Raw genomic sequence first — 21123 nt, 5'->3', positions numbered from 1 at the left:
TGGTGTTTTCTCCACACAGGGGAGTGTTGGAGCTGCACGTTAAACTCTTCAGTTATTTTTGGTTCTTCCGATTTGTTTGCTACCCATTATGTCCCATTCTTGCTTTATTCGCTATATTCGCTATATGCCCTTTATACTGTGCATCCATTTTGTGTATTTATTTGTTTCTCCTCCCCTTTTGTCGCCTACTTATTTAGTGTCAGGGCGAGGAACATTTCACTGGGAAAAAACTGGTCATTTGAAATTTAAGGTGTCTAGAGGTGCTGGTGTGAAAAGATTCTGATGTCTTAAGTTCACGTCGAGGTAGCAGACAAAACAGACAAGCACATGTTATCAAAATTGGGGACGCGGGGGGAGTGCTAAAGTGGTGCCTCTTTGCCTGAACGTATACACATGTATGCTTATGTGCATGCTATTATGTGCATGCTATTATGTGCATACGATTATGTGCACGCTATTATGTGCCTTTATTTTTTTTTTAAGTATAACCTTTCTCATTCGAATTTTCATTTTGTGCTTCGTCCATACTTGCACAACTCGTGTGGTTTTTATTTTTTTTTTTTTTTTTCCTCTTTTTTAAAATTTAGCTAGATAAAAAAGCTAGTTAAAAAAAAAAAAAAAAAAAAAAAAAAAATTATGTCTTGTTCAGAACATTATGAATTTGGATACTCATGGAATATTGTTAAAGTTCTTTAAAAGGTAGATTATTTATTTCTCCTATTTTTTTTTTTTTTTTTTTTTTTTTTTTTTGGTATCTAAGTGATATCATCACAAGTGAAGTGAACAAAAAATGGTTGCAAATGTAACATGTTCACACTGTTGCAGTATTTCTGTGTTATTCTGTTTTTTCTTGTTTAGGAGAATATGAAATAGGTCAGTCAGTCGGCACACCCCCGCCAAAAAAAAAAAAAAAAATAAAATAAATAGAATGAAATAGAATAAAATAAAATAAAATAAACCGTAGGGAGATAATAATAAAATAAATAGAAAAATAATTAACAAAGTAGCAAAATGGTGAAATCATAGAATGAAATGGCGTAATTTATAAAGTGTGAAATGACAAATAATAATTGGGAAAAATGCAATGCAAAAAAAAAAAAATAAAATAAAAAATAACTGCTTTTTCCTTGAACATGTTATTTGCGAGAACGAAAAAAGAATAATTAAAAATTAGCAACTTCAGCAAAAAAAAAAAAAAAAAAAAAAAAAAAAAAAAAAAAAAAAAAAAAAAAAAAAAAAAAAAAAAAAAAAAAAAAAAGAGAGCTTTTACATAAATCTTGCAATGGTGTAGTACAAATACACATCATGACTGAATAAATATTTTTTTTGAAAACAGCACAATTGAAACTTCACAACTTTTGGGGGGAGAGGGGGAAAAACGTTATACTAAGTTTGAGCATAATTTTAGTACACATATTGTATGTGGGGGAATCGTGTTGCGCTCATCAGAACGTTTAACAGGAACAAATGTGGATATGCTGGCTCAGTTCTTCAGGATATGTGCATATCCAGTACTCATATTTGCCCTGGTTTACACAGACAGCAGAAACGCAGAAACGTAGCATTGAAAAACGTAGCATCGAAAAAACGTAGCAACGAAAAAACGTAGCATCGAAAAAACGTAGCATCGAAAAAACGTAGCAACGCACTGACTCACCCACGCGCTTGCATATCTACACTAAATGAATGTGAATTGGATTTCACACCTTGAAAATTTACTTGACAAACAAAAAAAGTACGAAAAAAGTCATGACAAGAAACTGACGAAGGTAGAACAGAATGCACACAATGGAAATGAGCACTCGGAATGTAAGAACTCTGTGAGAAATCCAAATATTGAGAAGCACGATGTTGCGAGGCACGAGGTTGAGAAGTATGATGCTGGGAGGAATGACGCTGGGGGACCCGTTTGGGAACAGGGCTCAGATCGAAATTCCAATCAGCTGAGCAAGTACGAGATAGAAAAGTCCATTTTGGAAAATTACAAGAAGGAAAATATAAATGAGTTATACCCGTGGCAAGTAGAATGTATAAGGGAACTGAAAAGGGTCAGATGGGAAGAAGGAGAAAATTTCCTGTTCGTTGCACCGACATCTGGTGGTAAAACGTTAGTAGCTGAAATTTTTGCCTTTGAAGAAATAGAAAAAACGGACAAAATTTTTTTTTTGTTTCCTCTAAATTCGTTAATAAATGAAAAAATGACATATTTTAAAAAAATATGCAAAGGTACCAAAATAAAGGTGGGAATCGAATTTTCTGAGTGTAACATAATTCTGTGGACATATGAAAAAATGAATAATCATTTAAACAGGAAAAAATTAGACCCACATGGGGAAATGATGGAATTCCAAAATGGCTTTATCCCTTTAGGGAAACGAAGAATGCAATGCAATAATGGTCAAACCGTTAGGATGTCAAATTATATATCGGGTAATAACCAACTGCATAATTTCATTGTCGTAATTGATGAACTGCATCTGATAAGTGAAAAAGGGAGGGGAATTTACATCGAGAATATTATTTCAAAAATTTTGTACCTGAACAAAAATGGAGCGAAAATAAAAATAATATGCATGAGTGGTACACTAAACAATCTGACCAGATTGAAAAAATGGATGAACGCTAAGTTGTATGTTTCTTCTTATAAAAGACCACAAGAAATAAAAGAACATTATATATGCAATTGTGGTGTTTATAGGAAAGAGAGAGGAGATGGATTTCCCTTTTCATATTTGTGCAATGTGAACGATTTTTACCTCTTATGGGGAAGAAATAAACACGGTGAAGGGGGAGGAGAAGGACGAAACGGAGGAGACGGACGAAACGGAGGAGACGGACGAAACGGAGTAGAAGGGTTCCCCAAAGTGAACAACCTTAAAGGATGCAACATGATGGAAGAAACGAATATCATGCATGAGAAGAATGCAAAGGATAATATTACTAATTTTTTGAGAAAAAAAAAAAATCCATCGATAAATAACAGTCTTGTTCATTCTCTTCTATGTTTTTCACAACACAGTCGAATGAATAATTTGAATACTTTAATATTCTGTTCCACCAAAAAAAATTGCGAATTTTATGTCAACTTGATTAATCAATATTTCAAGACCACCTACTCCATGGAAGACACACCTGAGGAGGTACAATTGAGAAGGCAAAAATTAAACGATAGAATACGTCTTCTTGATAGTTATTCACACAATAATATGAATCAACTTATAAGCAATGGAATATGTTACTACTATAGTGACATCACGAATTCGATAAAAAGATTGTTAGAAGTAGCGTATAAGGAAAAGACCTTATTTTTGTTAACATGCACATCTACATTATCCGTAGGCCTGAATCTGTTAGTGGATAGGGTTCTAATATCATCTCCATTTATTGCACAAAACTTTTTAAGCGTAACTCAGTATAAGCAAATGATTGGAAGAGCAGCAAGACACACCACAGGAGACTCTTTTCTTCTTATTGAAAAGAAACATGAAAAAAAAATGATTCAAATGTTTCAGGAAAATTTTACCAATATAACAAGTACAATGAATGGGAAATCTTCTCTGGATGAAATGGAAAAATATTTAATAGAATTTCTTTGTCTAGTGGGTGAATCTGCTTCCATTCGAGATGTAATTGCTATGCTTTCCTTTTCCCTACACTATGTGGAGGTTCTTGATGGTCATATCTTTTCCTCTCAAGCATTCACGATGTCTCAGTCCTTTTCAACCACACCTGCACAGCAATCTCTTCCACATCTGATAGAGGGAGAAAGCCCATGTAATATGTGCGACACCGAATGGCTGTGTTCCTATGAAACTCCAATTTCAGCACGAATCCATGTAGAAGAAAAAAAGATAGAAACTCCAAGTTGTGCATTGGAAATAGATGAAGAGAATTTTACCCCTAATGAGCGTATTTTTTATGATGCAAAAAAAGAGGAAATTCATGCTGTGATCAATGTGTTAATAAAACATAAGTGCATAGAAATTGAAAAGGAAAATAAGAAAAAATTCCGAGTAACAAATTTTTGCAGATCTCTATGTGTAAGTAATTTCACGGCATCCTTTGGTACAGAATTATTGAATGAAATAAAAAATTATGACAGGGTTCACCTTTATGATAACAGTTTTCATTTATGCTACATTTGTTCCTCACACAATTTGAATATAGCATCATTTACTTATTATCTTCCATTTTTAAAAAATTTAATTACTATGATATGTTCAGATAATTATACAAAACATATAATTTTTCAAATTTTAAAATTTGATAGTGATATTATAAATATGTTAAATTTAAAGAATCAAAATATTTCATTTCATAAGAAGAAGAAAAGGTTTTTTTCAGATGACCTTGTTCAGAAAAAATACAACAAATTGTATTTATCCATATTACTTTTCTTACATTTGAAGGGAACAAAACATTCCATTCTATGTTCTATTTTTAAAATAACTGAAGATGTCTTACAGTCCATTTTGCAGCATACTTACATGCACATCCACATTTTGATTTCCTTCTTCGACCAACTTGATGAGTGGATCATCTCCAGTTTGTTGAAAAAGTTCCTTCAGTACTTTAAAACGTCTACATTTGTTTCAACATCCGATGCAAGTGGTTACATGATGACCAGCACCCTTCCACTTAATGCAAATCACACTCGTCGATTTGCAAGAGGAAAAAGGAAGCACGATTCTGATGTACTTTCCACTGGTGGTGGTGTACTACCCATCATTCCTGGTTGATTTAAACATCTTGAGAATATTTACACTGATTAAATTTTTTTTTTTTAATATTTTTCAGAGTCTACTCCCTTTTTTTTTCCGCTTCTTAACTTTTTTTGTGGAGCAATTTTTGCACCGATTTATTTTGACGTGGTAAAAGAATAAAAAGAACGATGGATTCTTTTGTGGCACAACAACCCTGGTAGGAGGAGCGTTTGAAGAGTAGTGTTGTTATTCCATTCGGATCCGCTGTATCCTATTTGGTTCTATTATGTGATGTATTTTTTTTTTTTTTTTTTTTTTTTTTTTTTCGTGTACTTCGAACGATTGCTGCCTCCTGCGCGCCTTGTCTTTCCCTTTTAGCCTTTTTTTTTTTTTTTTTTTTTTTTTTTGTCATATTTTTCATTCTTTCGAAATTATTGTGATTTGCGTCAGCACCTTTCGTTCAGAGGTGGATATAAACCCCTTTGATGAATTATATGTACAAAAGCGAATTCAGAAAGGAGCGCTTACAAATTGTACATGTATGCATATAACCCATACATGCACAAACCAATACACGCAAACACACGCAGTGTGTACACTTTGTTTCCGTTATTCCATAATTCGTTTTAAACTCCCAACATGTTGATATTTGTCCCGCATTGGTGAACGATATATAAATAAAAGTAATATATATATATCCATTTTGGCAATCAACCTTAGAAACACGCAAAGGCAAAAAAAAAGGACCCTTGTGACATCCTTACATTTTGTTGTTATTTTTAAAAAGAGCTACAAAATTGTTTCGATTGTTTTGCAGGATAGGGATATATATATATATATATATATAATGGGTGGGTAGTAAAAAAAAAAAAAGGTTTTCCTTCTTCAGAGATATTATAAGTACAAAATATGTTTCTCTAAAAAAGTAGACATTTTTCACCTTGCCCTGTTCATAATTTTTTTTTTTTTTTTTTTTTTTTTATTGCACACACGGTATTGGCATACACAAATTTTAACCTCATCTCTGTGCAAATAAAAAATTCTTTTGAATAAGTTTCCCCTGAAAATTTTATCCCCATTTGGAAACCATAGTGAATAATGTCAAAATGGAGTGATCACACAAGCGTGCGCACAGTAGTGTCTACATTATTTTGCTACTTTCTAGTTTGCTACTTTCTAGTTTGCAATTTGCTATTTTGCTAATTGTTAATTTTTTTTTTTTTTTTTTTTCTTTCCTTCTGAACAGTCATGCGTTTTCTGTTTCTACATATATCCCAACAAGTTTATATCCAAAATGTTCCGTTTAGATGATCCTAAAATAAATAAATTTCGTGACTCACAAACTGATCAAAGGGAACCCCTAGATGAAGGATTAAAAAATGAGATACAAGAAAAACTGTTAAATTTCCCCACATCCCTCAATGCAAAATTTGCGCTGTCATCTCTCGATTTCCAAAAAATACAGCCTTCCCACTTTTTAACCAACAATCTGAACAAGCGCCCTATTGATGGTGAGGTTACCATAACTTAGCTAATGTGATAGCCGTGATGATCCAACTTGAAAAAGAGACAAGAATGTAAAGAATGAGTAGGACATGACTGAACGGCATATCCTGAGGAACAGCTTCATCACATTTTATTGTGGATCATATCGAACTTTTTCACAACTTCTTCAAAACTTCTTCACAACTTCTTCAAAACTTCTTCACAACTTCTTCAAAACTTCTTCACAACTTTATCACAACTTCTTCACAACAGACAAATGTGAAGATATCGCATTCGAAAAGGAAATAGACGAAGAAAGAGAAGAAAAGGAAAAAATCACTTTATTTGATTTGTCAGAAGAACAAAAAACACAAGTTAAAAATTTTAAAATAAATAAAGTTATACAAAATGAAATTTATTTAAAAAAGAACAAAATTCTGAAATATCTTATTCAAATATTTTTATGCGATTTGTTAAAAGAGAAGCCAGATGATGTTTATGAATATGCCGCTTACTATTTTACCCACCCAGAACTAAAGCAAAACATTGCGAGCAAGTTGAGAACCATATTGAACAAGTCCTGAGGTCTAATTCATCCCAACACCATCACGCGTGTGGCATATACAGCACGATGTCCTTTCCCTATCCTTAGAGTGTCAACTATTCGCACATAATATATGTACACATGTATGTGCATATATGTGAATATTTTTTTTTTTCTTTACGAACCATTCCACTTTGTTTTTACAGACAGAACACAAGATTGGGCTCTCATGTCATTTGCGAGTTGGATATTTCCCCCTCTATATCCTTTCGGATCACCTATATATGAATTTGCAAAAAATGTAGAGGTAGTGTCTAGCATAAAACTGAAGTAACAACATTTTTCATTCACAGAGTGGAGATGTGTTTTCTTTTAATTTATTGTTCATCTTTTTGCCAAAAAAAAATTAGAGCGGTTAAAATGGGAACTATAAAACCCTATCGATGGATCAGAAGAAGGCAATACATATAAAAAGAAAAAAATTAAAAAAAATATATATATATATATATATATATATATTACACTACATAAGGATGCATTAAATCAAGTTCAATCGAATTTAGCAAAAATGAACAATGTTTAATAGGATTAATTTTAATTCCATCATGCCGCTCAGCAAGACATGAAATGCCCCTTCTGTGTTCCAGTTTTAGGGGGGGAGGGAGACCCCTTCAACTGTCACAGCTATCCGTTTTAACAATGTCCTTTTTTTTTTTTTTTTTTTTTTTCCTATACATAAATATGAATGAAGAAAAAAGCTAGCCACAATATAGCTTAGCATTAAAAAATAGTTCTATGCATATGAACATACAGACAGAAATACTACAGACATAGGATTATTTTACCTGAACTGTTAAAAAATAAGTGTATTGATCAATTTGGGATTTTTTTTTTTTATTTTCATCCATATGATGAATTAATTTTGTGGTTTTTTTTCTCGTTTTTTTTTCTTCCATTTGCGTGAAAATACAACATAGTTGAAGGGGGATAAGTTTAAACTTTTCCCTCCCCCAACGGCTCCCTTTTGTATATAACAATTATAGACTTGCACATTTTTTCTTAAAAGGGGGTGGTGGTGTATGAATAAAACCCAACATTGTTCTGTTTCATCTATGCGACAAAATCGTAAAACATTTTTACTGTTTTTAAGCAATTGTTTTGTTCTGCCAGCGTTTGTAATTTGCATGACTGTAGTTTAGTTTTCAACTTAAGAAAAATGGGATAAAATATGAACAGTAATGCAAAGATGGGAATGGAGATGCAAATGGGAGTGCGAATGGGGATGTGATGAAAATAAGAAAAGGCGAAAAGTTTGCAAGTGTTAGAAGTACAAAAGGGGGATTATGAATTGAACAAATTGGAAATTATATGAAGACTGCCAATGGGTAGGAAAACAGGCAAAAAGAGGCAATAGAGCGAAAATGAGGCAGTAGAGCGAAAATGAGGCAGTAGAGCGAAAATGAGGCAGTAGAGCGAAAATGAGGCAGTAGAGCGAAAATGAGGCAGTAGAGCGAAAATGAAATAAGTAAATTCCCCCTCCATGGGGGGGGGGGGGGCACTATTTCATCGTTTCGCTTAACTTCATTTTGCTAAAACTGTTATGATTGTAAAAGAATGTGTAAAAGTTCAAGGTGTTTTTTTATTTGCAAAAGGAAGAAGCCCCTTCTGAATTTTTTTTTCCCCACTTTTACATTTTCCACTTTTTAAGGCAGTTATCATGGGTCCTCAGAAATACACACGACGTTTCCTAAAGCAATAAAAAAAAAAAAAAAAAAAAAAAAAAGGTACACCTGGCTTCTTCCCTCCCTGATAAACAAAATAAAATGCAAAAGTTTTCACAAAGGTGTGTATGTCCATTTAATGTACATAGTAAAGACAAGAAAATATGTAAAGGTTGCAAGAATAATAGAGATGAAAATTAAGTGGCACATTGCACTTGTTCGCTTGAGTGTTACATGTGCACATCTTATGACATGCAAGAGTAAAGACGTGCTACGGAAGGGGGGGAAAAAAAAAAAAAAAAAACAAAAAAAAAAAATTGAAAATAAAGAAAAACAAAAAAGATTTAGTGCGCAAAAGAAAAAAATACAAAAAAAAAAAAAAAAAAAAAAAAAAAGCCTCTAGATTTAGGCATATATGTTTTTTTTTTAAAAAAAAAAAAAAAAAAAAGATTAATAAAAGTTAATAAAGGAACAAGATTATATTTTAAAACAGTGCGGTTGGGGGGAGGAAAAAACAACAAATTAAGGAAAAGAATTAAAAAAAAAATACACGAAATGATGATACGAATTTTTTATTTGAACTTTTTTTTTTTTTTAAAGAAAAAAAGTGCCATTTTCAAAATAAGTAAGAAAATAAAATGATGAACAACTTACTTGAAGAAGCAAATAATTCTTATGTCAACAATATAGATCTTGGGCCACAGGAAAAGAACACTGCCATTGTGAGAGCACGCAACATGGAAAAAGTACATAATGGTTCAAGCATGGCCTCTTCTGTGAAGGAAAAGAAAGATAACAATACTCCTTGCCCTTTAAGGGACAATCAAGGAGTTCACTCAGGTGAAGAGACATTTCCAAACTTGTCATCAGCGTGGCCTAAAACGGATTTTAGTTCTTCTGTGGATGATAAACTGGACATGCAACAGAGTGAGGGAAAAGAACACTCAAAGGGGGATCCAAAGGGGGATCCAAATGGGCATCCAAAGGGGCACTTAAATGGACAGCCAAATGGACAGCCAAGTGACCAGCCAAGTGACCAGCCAAGTGACCAGCCAAGTGACCAGCCGAGTGACCAGCCAAATGACCAGCCAAGTGACCAGCCGAGTGACGAGCGAAACAGGGCCCTGACCGACGAGGTCTATGTGAAGAGAATCATAAACATCGAAATAACAGAAGAAATAAAAAACTTCATCAGGACATTCTCAAAAAAGAGAGAACATATTATAAAATGGTGTTCCCAGAACAGGGAGTTTTATGCCAGTAAAATAAATGAAAAAACTGCTAACATGATTTTTCAAAAATCTAAAAATATGGATATACTTTTAAATGAGAAAAGCATAAACATTGATCTTCTGAATGTTCTGATGTTTTTCTACAATTTATATTGTACGCATAACAATTTGGAAAAAATAAACGTTCATAATATTATGCACAGTTCATCCATAACATGTAATAATTTAATAAGCAAAAAAAAAAAAAAAAAAAAAAAAAAAAAAAAAAAATAGCAACAAAAAGGCCTACGAATCCGTTCAAATGGGGACGCACAGCTCACATATAACTTCATACCTCACCGGCCTTAACAAACTGCTGAAACATTTACACACACACACATACAGGCACACCTCTTTTTTTCTATACCTTCCAGACAGAGGCATATATGAAAATATAAACAAAAATAGCAAATCTTTTAAAAATTTACTCAAGGAAGAAAAGGCATATAAAAAATTGGTTGGCAATACAAACAACATAAATGACTTTTTTTCAAATTATAAGAAGACCTATCCGTAAGAAAAAAAAAAAAAAAAGGAAAAAAAGAAAAAAAAGAAAAAAAAGAAAAAAAAGAAAAAAAAGAAAAAAAAGAAAAAAAAGAAAAAAAAGAAAAATTTTAAAAGGGTTACAATGGTTACTCGGGTTACACAACAATTGTTATGTTTCCATCATGTTTGAAAAAACAATTTGGTTCATGTCATTGTATAGGTCAATTGTTTGCACATATATATATGTCTTATTTTTTCCCTCATGTGGTTCTTTTTTTTTTTTTTTTTTTTTTTTTTGCAGGTATGGTATAAATTTAATTATTGGAATATTCTTAACCTTCTTGTGTGGGTACTATGGGAGCCTCATATTAGGATTCACCAAATTCACCACGGTGAGATACTTGCTTCTCTAACTTCTACTTTAGGAGTTTTACTGTAGCACTACTGTGGAACTCTTCCCACAGAAATTCTTACGTGTTGTGCATGCGGACAAATCATGTACACGCTTCTTATTTTCAAATTGTTTTCCATACCCATGTGCTTCATATTGGTCTCCCACCTTCACCTCCCTGTCATTCATAGCGGCTAATATGTGGAATTTTATTTTCATATGTCACTCTCATCCTTGAAGTTATCATATTTATAATTATAAACGAAAAGGTAGAGAACTTAAAGAGGAACCAGAAGAGCTCGAATGGGAACTACGGTTTATATGAAAAGGTGTACATTAAGAAAGAATCACCTGACTATGTACAGGCACAAGGAATGGAAGAACTTAAATCATCAAGCAAGGAACAGGCACATGGAATGGAAGAACTTAAATCATCAAGCAAGGAACAGACAGAAGAAATGAAAGAGGTGGTTAAGCACCCCACGCTCAAGCAGAGAAAGAAAGTTTAGTTAGTAACTATTGTTTAGTACCATGATTTCCTATTTTACTTTTTTTTTTTTTTTTTTTTTTCTTCTTTTCAAATTCCGATAACCACAAAAAGGGATTTTTCAGTTACTAGAATTGACCACTAACGTATATTTTTTGATGTAATATGTATATTGCATGTGTGAATATACACACGTCTGTATCTATGCACATGTATGTGCACATATGTATACACATGTATGTACCCACTTTTTTTTTCTTTTTTTTATGCTTACATTTGGACATCCACGCTTAACTATTTTTTCGTTTACCTCCTCCAACCACCACTTATCCATCTCTTTTCTTTTTTTTTTTTTTTTTTTTTTTTTTTTTTTTTTAAATGAGAATTTTTTTTTTTTTTAAAAAAAACATATATTCCTAAATCTAGAAGCTTTTTTTTTTTTTTTTTTTTTTTTTTACACATCAAATTGTATAAACCATGCACACATATGAATATATAAATAACATAGTTGGTACCTGTTGGCATACATGCTCACTTAGAATTTTTTTTTTTTTTTTTTTTAATTGCCCCTTTTTAAAAAGAATTTAACGTGTGTAAAAAAAAAAAAAAAAAAAAAAAAAAAGAAAAAAGTCTACAGGGAGCAAATAGTATGTAAAACAATACTAATGGAAAATCCTCACTAGTGTCTTCATTCCTTTTAGGTGTTTAAGCATATCCTTGCAATTATGTTTATTGCTTATAAATTACTCAAATATTTTAAGCATATCATGTTAAGTGTAAAAAGGGGTTTATGGGAACAAACATGTGAAAAAAAAAAAAAGAAGAAATATAAACTGCCAACAAGCAAGACTGTTACTTTGAGTAGCATTTTTTTCGCCATTTCGCCATTTCGCCATTTCGCCATTTCGCCATTTCGCCATTTCGCCATTTCGCTATTTCGCCATTTCGCCATTTCGCTATTTCGCCATTTCGCCATTTCGCTATTTCACCACTTCACCACTTCTTTCATTTTTTTATTCCGACAGGAGGTGAAAACTTGCAGGGATCACTTTCTGCCCCACCCCCTCACCACCAATGACATTGACAGATATTCACTTGCCAACTGAACTTGATTGAAATGCACAGCGACATTAATAATGATATCATAAAAAACATTCCATTCAAATTTAACAAAGTGGAACTAATTAACTGTAACAATTTTGGAAAAAAAGAAAAAAATGAACACTTTAGTAATTATGACCAATGTATCCCTCAATATGAAGACAGTTTTGAGAATGTTTATTTAGATGATGATAAGGAGAGTGATGAAGACAGTAATGTCCGTGACAGTGATGAAGGGAAAAGGAAGAGAAAAGATAAAAAAAAGAAAGGCGAGAAAGCTCGGGAAGGAAATATTTTTAACTATAAATTAAACAAATATTGTTTAAATGAAGAGCCAAAAAATTGTAAAAAAAAAATTTGCAGTGTAAAAAATGATAGGAACTACCATAACTACGTGCACACAATGGGGAAAGACGCAGCACGGAATATTAAAGAGAGACTTAAAATAAATAAAGATGAATATGAAAAAACAAAGTTTATGCAAAACATAGGAACAGAAGCTCAGAGTGAATATATAAAATATTACCTAAGCAAAGAAAGAAAGAAAGAAAAAAAAAAAAAAAAAAAAAAAAAAAAATCGAACGTCCCATTAGTCAGAAACATGTCGAAAAATAGAAACGTGGATAAATTCATCGACACAGACAAATTGAATCCATCTATTTCGACCAGCGATGAAGAATCAGATAGTGATTCGAATGATGAGAAGAGTAGCGACCCTACTAATGGTGTTAATTGTGACGACGACAGGGATGCGAATTTTTCCAGACACATAAAAGAAGAAGGGAATAACATTTTTGAAGGATCTCTTTTTTCATCTTTCAATTTGAATTGTGATGATCTGGACACACACAAAGGTGTGAATGACATCCATCTCAAAGATAGTCTTGATGTTAATCTTGTAGAATTTTCATCAGATGTGGAAAATATTCCAAACCAGTACAAAGAGGATCTCATAATGGCCTCTTCCCACGAGAGACAAAAAATGGAATCACTGGATAACCCCAAAGAATTGCATCTGTTCGAGTCGCTAAAAGATTTATGTACAAATCATAACAAAAAAATGAAACTTATTGATTATAACAAAATATTAAACAAAAGTTTGTGTAAGAATATGCACTCTTCCGCTGGTAGACATGAGGACTTGACACAAGGGGGAAAAACCAAAGGTCAAAGCGAGAAGGCAGAGAAGGAAGAGAAAACAGAACTAACTACAATAAATTCTTCATCTCCTCTAAGCAACAAATTAACACAACACAATGTCAAGGAAATTATTATGAATATAAAGAAGAGGCTTGGTTTTTACTCTGAGGAAGACTCGCCCGAGGAGCATCGAGAGCAGCACTTGACGGAAGAACTATGTGGAGGAACGAGACTTGAAGAGAGGAACGGAAGAAAAAATGGTGGATCGAATAGGAAGAGGGAGAAGAAGGAGAAGAAGGAGAGGAAGCAGAAGAAGCAGAAGGAGCAGAAGGAGCAGAAGGAGCAGAAGGAGCAGAAGGAGCAGAAGGAGCAGAAGGAGCAGAAGGAGCAGAAGGAGCAGAAGAAGGAGAAGGAGCAGAAGGAGCAGAAGGAGCAGAAGAAGGAGATAAAGGAGAAGAAAGAGATGGAGGAGAAGAAACTCCAGATGGAAGATTTAGAGGACAATTTTATGCTTTGTGATAGCTTAAATTATTCAATGGACGAATCGCTAGCTGATCCCGTGCTCAGCGAGCTTTGCAATGAGGAAGAAGCGAACTCATTTACTAAAATAGATGCAGCTAGCCAAAAATTATCCTTGTCCCAGAAAATTTACATGGGAGATGCCCCGAATCTGCTGAATTACAAAAGTTTCCTTTCAGATGATTTTAATTTAACAAAAGATATGCCAGACCATTTTATATCATCTCCATTATGCAATAGTCAAAAGGAAAAAACATATCCTGTTAGCACAGGATGTATGACCTCGGATAACGAAGATGTGTTTGCCTTGTCCATATCGTCCACTCAGTTTAAGAGAACTTTTTTACGGGCAATAGGGCGTGATGGCGATCAAGTGGGAGGAGTGGAAGAGGTGGAAGGAGTGGAAGAGGTGGAAGGAGTGGAAGTAGTGGAAGGAGTGGAAGACGTGGAAGACGTGGAAAAAGTGGACGAAGCAGACGAAGTGGAAGGAGTGAAAGAGGTGAAAGACATGGACGACCGTACCAATGCCACAAGCAGCGTCGCTGAAGGAGCATCTTGCAATAATGATGGTTCCACCCTCGAGCAGATCAAATGGAAGAACCCTGGACAAAGAGAAAAGGTCGATGGGGAAGAAGTTGAAAGACCAGAATCGATCGCAGTGTTTAGCTGCATGGAAAGAATGAGCGAAACAAAGGATGGAAAAGTGAGAGAAGAAATAATTAAACGGGTTGAATTAAAAGAAGCAAAGGAAAATAAATTTTGTGGTAGTAGTAGTAGTAGTAATATTCCCCTAGAGGAAGATAAAGCCGTGGTAAATAATCTTGAAGAGGGAGAAAAGTATATTACAAAAAGCATTTTATCTATTTGTGAAGATGTTGATAAATTTAAAAAAAAAAATTTCGTCGAAAAAGGGGAAAATTATAAGGGCATTATTACAACATGTAATGATATGCAACTTAAAGAATGTCCAACAGGAGAGAATAAATTCATGTGGAATAATAACAAGTACAAAATGGAAAAGGATAATATATCCATTATTCTTGATGAGAAGGTGAAGGCAGAATTGTTTTCACACGAAATAGATGTGTACATGCAGTATGCATTCGATAATCACATTAATTATCTGAACGATTTGGTGACGGATATCTTTTCTTAATTCTTGGTTTGCTATTTCTCTGTTGTGTTGATCTGTGAACCAGTTGATGTGTCAACGTGATTCACACCTTGAACCAGTTATGGGTTCGCATCTTATTACTTCTTTGTTCTATTATATTTTTTCGTTCAATTTTTAGCACATTTTTTTGCACATTTTTTTGCACATTTTTTAGCACATTTTTTAGCACATTTTTTAGCACATTTTTCAGTTCCATTTTTTAGCACATTTTTTCGTTCATTTTTCAGTTCCACTTTTTTCTTTCTTTTTTTTAATCAATCAGTGTGTTCTTTATTCCTCTCTGATACTAAGCATCTCCTGTGTGTACACATGCGAGATGTTATTAACATGTTTATGTAACGATTCGATGGAGAGGAAATAGTGTAAAATAACGAGGATGAAACAGAAAAAAAAAAAAAAAAAAAAAGTTTACTTCTATATATAACCTCTCTCGTATGCTTGAAATGTGATCTTCCATAATGACATTATTTACACTCCTATCAAATTATCATCTTTGATCTTTCCTTCAAATTTATGAGCCAAGGTATCCAGGTCCCTTCTGTAAAAAGTTTCAAAAAAGGGTGGAATTCGGAGGAGAATGTCCAAGATGATGAAGATGAGAATGAGAATGCGAATACGAATGAGGAAGATGTAAAATATACATCAGTACAGAAATGCAAGGGGAAAAAAAAAAAAAACAAAAAAAATACAATTCGTATGTGCACGCAGAATAAAACTTACAAAATATCTCCATTCCTTTCGCACGATCTCCAATTCTTCAGAATATTCGAAATTCCATAATTCAAGAGCTTTTCTCTGCATTAGTAGGTGTGTGTGTGTGTGTGTGCGTGCGTGCATATGATAGAAATTTATACTAGGGGCACAAAGAGGAGACAACGGTGGTAGTGGAAAAAATAGATGTGGTTGTGGAGGAAAAAAGAATTTACCTAGCTTTTTTTCTCTTGTAGAGATTCCATAAAAGAATTATAATCCTGCTCTTTATCCTTGTACAACTAATTAATATTGTCGCTTTTTGCACGATAAGATGATGGATGGCGTCTTTGTCCTCCTTGTCGTTAACTACTGGGGGAATATAAATTAAACTGTTACTTAAAGCATAACTGTCATTTGTATATACGTAGGAGAGTAAGAAAGGCATCATGTTGCAATCCTCATGGAAAACAAATTCATATAATGTCTCATTTTGACATAGGTTAATTATGCAAGGTAGTATAGCTTTAAATCTTTCAACCACAAGAATTTGATTACTTAGTTTATTCAATAGAGGTATGCTTTTAAAAAATGGAGCACATTCTTTTATTGATGTTACATTGATTAAAATGTGCGAGATGAACAAATACTTATCATCTAGATTTCTACTAAGTGATGCTTTAATTGGTAGAAAAAAAAAATGTAATAATTTGTTTAAGTAATAACTAACAGCCAACTCTTCTTCATTTCTTTCTTCATCTTCGTTATTTCCTGTTAAATCCAAAATTTTGTATATCCCTGTTTTTTCTCTCGATAAATTTGCTAATATCATGATGTATATCTCAATTAGATTTGTATCTTTCTCCTTATCTTGTTCTTCTTCTCTTATAATATCAAATATTACTTCGATAATGTTTCTCTCTATTAGTTCTGCAAAAGTTAAACAGTGTGTATGAAGAATGGATTATCTATGAATGGTTTTGTTTTCCACAAGGATGATTTTGTAATCTCTTTTATTTACAAATGTCCCCAGAAATGGTGAAAAATAAAATTTTCTCCTAACACTCATTGGGTGTGGGGAGAGGGTGATGGGTTATTATATATCCCTCTACTTACCCATTGGTATTTGAGCAGATAAATTCAGAAGACATTGGAGAGCTAACAGTTCGAACTTGTAACTTAACGCAGAAATAAAAACCTTCATGCATTTCTGGTTGTTCTTTTTGATGTAATTAACTAAACTTTTCTCTTCTATCAGACTTAATAATATTTTAAAACTTTCCTTTTTTACAATGTCATTGTCCATGGTAATAAGAGAAAATAATTCATCGTACAATGAGTCATTGACTTGGAGATTGTTTTCGCCTTTTTTGCTCCCCTTATAGTCGTCAGCTTCGTCTATTTTGTTCCCTTTTTCGCTAGTTTCTCCCATTTTTATTCAGCATTTGATTACGCAAGGATGAAAAACATTATATTGTCGTAGAGACCTTTGTTGGACGGTTATCTTATAGAATAAGAAATGCGTGCGATGACACAAAAAAAGGAATAAAAGAGAGAGAGCGGTTCAGAGAAATTTGGAACAGGGAGAAAAAAAAAAAAAAAAAAAAAAAAAAAAGCAATAATTCTTCGAAAAATATTCTGACTTGGTCAGGTAAAAATGGCCTCGACGCACTGAAAAAAAAAAAAAAAAAAAAAAAAAAAAAAAATGAACAAACGAAGTGCGAAAACAACAAACAACTTTTCCCCCAAAAAATAAGTAGAACCGGAAAGGACCCTTTCAAGCATAAAAACTGGGTAATGGTAAGAGACATGATATTTTCCCAACAACATATATATATATATGTATGTATGTATGTATTTACCTTTTTACAAGTTCTGAACCAGAGAGACCTTTAATAATAATATGCCAAATGTGAGCGAGAGAAAACTCCCTTATGCTCATTTGGTACATAGGGATATTCTTTGAACCGCTATTATACGTTCGTAAATACAGATTTACTTTGAAATGGAAAAACAAGAATGACAAAAGGGCTAAAAATTGGTAAATATATATGACTCAAAATATGACCAAGTGTGACAGAAATATATGTTAGGTAAAAAAAAAAAAAAAATAATAATAATTAACAAAAAAAAAAAAAAAAACACACACACACATACAACTACGACTTATAACATAAGTGTAAACAAGAAAGTAAATACGAAATTAATAAAAATATAAAATAACGAGTCCCATATTAAATGGTACAGATGGGGAGGGAAAAAAAAAAAAAAAAAAAAACTATTCATCCTCTTTTTGAAAACAATTTCACTATATAATGTCTGTATGAATTTTTCCATCCCTCGCCACTCATACCCCCCCCTTTGCTTAATGTTAAGGGGGGAAGGAGGGGGCATATTTGACATGGTACAGAATTTATGCATGTACGCAAAATGCACAGAGATAATACATATATATATATATTTCCTCTCCCCTTTTGCTTATGCTTATTTTTTTTATTGAGAAAGCAATATCCAAACTTTTCCCTTCCTACACATGTGAATACAGCGAATGTATGTAATATCTCTAATTAAATATTCTATGTTATCGATTGAGACAATTTAAACAAAGCGAAATATTCATTGGGGATAAAAGTGGAAAAATGCAAAAACATTTGTTGATAGGATTATTATGAGGAGGGGATTATATACTCACATGTTGAGGAGCGCTGTTTTTTTCCACCCATCAGTTGTGTGTGTGTTCTCATTTATAAAAAGAACGTAAATTTATCTCATATATAACGGTAAATATTTGTAACAGTTAAATAACTTTTTATTTAAAATTGTTTACTTCTTTGCTTTACTGTTCTGATAAAAATATGCACAAAAAGTTGGTAGAATTGAAAGAAAAAAAAAAAAAACGTAAAATGGAAGAATGGTAAAATGGAAGAATGGTAAAATGGAAGAATGGTAAAATGGAAGAATGGTAAAATGGAAGAATGGTAAAATGGAAGAATGGTAAAATGGAAGAATGGTAAAATGGAAGAATGGTAAAATGGAAGAATGGTAAAATGGAAGAATGGTAAAATGGAAGAATGGTAAAATGGAAGAATGGTAAAATGGAAGAATGGTAAAATGGATGAATGGTAAAATGGAAGAATGGTAAAATGGATGAATGGTAAAATGGAAGAATGGTAAAATGGAAAGATGAAAAAATGGGAAAAAAAAGGACGCGCGTACGAGGGAGAAACATAAAGGAGGATATTAAAAAGTAGAGTATGACAACTTAGTAAACTTTCTTTATTCTTTTGAAAACAGAACCAAGCTATATATGCAACTATAAGATTATGGTAACTAAATATGCAACATTTCTTCGTATAGATTTCATAAGTATTAATAAAAAGAGTCCTCCCCCGCTCGTTCACATCTCTAAACACACATGTGATTTTTTTTACGTATTTGTTTGTTCGTTCACTTATTCGTTTGTTTTTTTGTTCACTTATTTGTTTGTTTTTTTGTTCACTTATTCGTTTGTTTTTTTGTTCACTTATTTGTTTGTTTTTTTGTTCACTTATTTGTTTGTTTTTTTGTTCACTTATTCGTTTGTTTTTTTGTTCACTTATTCGTTTGTTTTTTTGTTCACTTATTTGTTTGTTTTTTTGATCACTTATTTTATTGTTTTTTTGATCACTTATTTGATTGTTTTTTTGATCACTTATTCGTTTGTTTTTTTGTTTAATTATCTTTTTTTCCCCTCCCCGCGAGTCCTATCACATCAGTTTGCCATAAGCACCATTTCGAGACTCATTTATACTCGGGTCTCATATCTTCCTTTGTAGGAAACAAAGTCAGGGGTTCTTCCATCTTTTTAATATTCTTCATAAAAGGGGAGAGGTTCGATAGTAATAATTTTGGATGGGGGTACTTTGACCATAGCAGCTGGCTTGGGACCTTCGGGTTTTCTTTTAATTGATATTCGTTCATTTTTTAATTTTGCTTCCTTAATTAATTGTTCATTTTTTTTTTTTCTTAATTTAAAATCCTCATTACATCTTGATTTTCTGACATGTTCTATTCGTACACAAACTTTCTTTTGAATTATTCGATGCTTGACTCTTTTATTAACTAAAACCCCCACACCTCGTTTTGTAATATGAAATACTTTTCCAGTTCTACCATGATAAAAGTTAAATGGCATACCTTTCTGTTGTGTGGAATCACAAACAATATCTACATAATCTCCATAATTTATATTTTCTAAAAATTTGTTTGCTGTGCATTCTCCATGCTTTCGAAATTTCTTGGAAAACTTATATCTTGTTCCTGACCTTTTTCCTTTTGATTTTCCTCCCATTTTCTTTAAACAAGAAAACAAAAATACAAAAACTTCAAAAAATGGTAAAACGTTTGAGAATGTAAAAAAAAAAAAAAAAAACAAACAAAAAACAAAAAAGAAAAAACAAACAAGCGCCCAAAACTGTTTTCTTTTTCCTTTTCCTTTTCCTTCGTTTATGTATTTACCTTAGTTTAGTGTTTCTTTTCTTGTATATGTATGCAAAAACCATGTACGGAAAAATATCTGAATACATGAGCTGTGGAAGTAACTTTATTATTTGCCTTCCCATAAAAAGCAACTTTTTCTTCCCAGTTGCATACATTAATTTTTATTCATCTTCCCAGCGAGGTTTACTATTTTTTTTTTAAAACTTCAAAAAGGGTGAAAGAGCAAAAGTGCGAAAAAAAAAAAAAAAAAAAAAAAAAAAAAGTCAACAATGTTAAGGTGTATAGTAAAAAATGAACTAGAAAAAAAAAGCTGCGATACGAAAAAGTATTTCAAAGGATGGGCTATTATATATATACATATATTCATGTATATATATATTTATGTATGCATGTATATACCTCCTACGCGAACATATAAAGATAGAATAACATCGGTGCACGTCACACATAACATAACATAAGTGTATCTATCACAATGTAAAAAATGCATAACGTTTGCAAGTTCATAGCATGTTTTTTTCCTATGAATGGCTTAAGATATCTTTCGTGTGAATTTTATTTTCCCTTAAGCACTTTCATGTTGAGGGTTCCGTTAATCTCCCCTCCCAATCTGCTCCTCAATTTGGATGCGAATGTTGACGTCAGCAACGTGGGGTAAAGAAAAATGTTGGAGGTGAGAGGAGAAGCTAATTTATAGCAAAAAAAAAAAAAAAAAAAAAAAAAAAAAAAAAAAAAACACACATACATGCGTACATACCGGTAAAGGCGCAAACAAAACAAAACTAAAATTCGCTTCTTTCGCTACTTAATTTTTTTTTTTTTTTTTTTTTCTGAATTTTATCAGGAGAGCAGAAAGGCCCCTTATCGGTGTTTGAGTGGAAAAAGGGGTTTCTCTTTTCCTCAGGAAAAATATGCAAAAAAAAAAATTGTGC

General features: G+C 32.6%; 6 protein-coding genes across 6 annotated transcripts; 4 read left to right on the top strand and 2 right to left on the bottom strand.

Moving 5' to 3' along the window:
• Positions 1–1682: 1682 nt before the first annotated feature.
• Positions 1683–4739, top strand: PGO_132510 (DEAD/DEAH box helicase; the record flags this gene model as incomplete). Its single annotated transcript, XM_028689767.1, has 1 exon — positions 1683–4739. The coding sequence occupies one exon, from the start codon at positions 1683–1685 to the stop codon at positions 4737–4739; it is 3057 nt and encodes a 1018-aa protein (XP_028545568.1).
• Positions 4740–5997: 1258 nt separating this feature from the next.
• PGO_132500 (hypothetical protein, conserved) lies at positions 5998–6772 on the top strand (the record flags this gene model as incomplete). The annotated part of the gene is made up of 2 exons (XM_028689766.1): positions 5998–6214; positions 6462–6772. 2 exons carry the CDS (start codon positions 5998–6000, stop codon positions 6770–6772), a joined length of 528 nt encoding a protein of 175 aa, XP_028545567.1.
• A 2319-nt stretch (positions 6773–9091) lies between these two features.
• PGO_132490 (hypothetical protein, conserved) lies at positions 9092–11110 on the top strand (the record flags this gene model as incomplete). Its single annotated transcript, XM_028689765.1, has 4 exons — positions 9092–9902; positions 10099–10237; positions 10512–10602; positions 10793–11110. 4 exons carry the CDS (start codon positions 9092–9094, stop codon positions 11108–11110), a joined length of 1359 nt encoding a protein of 452 aa, XP_028545566.1.
• Positions 11111–12205: 1095 nt separating this feature from the next.
• Positions 12206–15004, top strand: PGO_132480 (hypothetical protein; the record flags this gene model as incomplete). Its single annotated transcript, XM_028689764.1, has 1 exon — positions 12206–15004. One exon carries the CDS (start codon positions 12206–12208, stop codon positions 15002–15004), a length of 2799 nt encoding a protein of 932 aa, XP_028545565.1.
• Positions 14918–17144, bottom strand: PGO_132470 (hypothetical protein, conserved; the record flags this gene model as incomplete). Its single annotated transcript, XM_028689763.1, has 3 exons — positions 14918–15023; positions 15949–16642; positions 16829–17144. The coding sequence occupies 3 exons, from the start codon at positions 17142–17144 to the stop codon at positions 14918–14920; spliced, it is 1116 nt and encodes a 371-aa protein (XP_028545564.1).
• A 2412-nt stretch (positions 17145–19556) lies between these two features.
• PGO_132460 (60S ribosomal protein L21) lies at positions 19557–20042 on the bottom strand (the record flags this gene model as incomplete). Its single annotated transcript, XM_028689762.1, has 1 exon — positions 19557–20042. The coding sequence occupies one exon, from the start codon at positions 20040–20042 to the stop codon at positions 19557–19559; it is 486 nt and encodes a 161-aa protein (XP_028545563.1).
• Between the last annotated feature and the right edge of the window lie 1081 nt (positions 20043–21123).

The sequence above is a fragment of the Plasmodium gonderi genome, assembly GCF_002157705.1.
Source record: "Plasmodium gonderi DNA, contig: Chr13, whole genome shotgun sequence".
Lineage (NCBI taxonomy): Eukaryota > Apicomplexa > Aconoidasida > Haemosporida > Plasmodiidae > Plasmodium > Plasmodium gonderi.
Note: the sequence above shows the minus strand (reverse complement) of the source record. Positions and strands in the feature narration are given on the sequence as shown.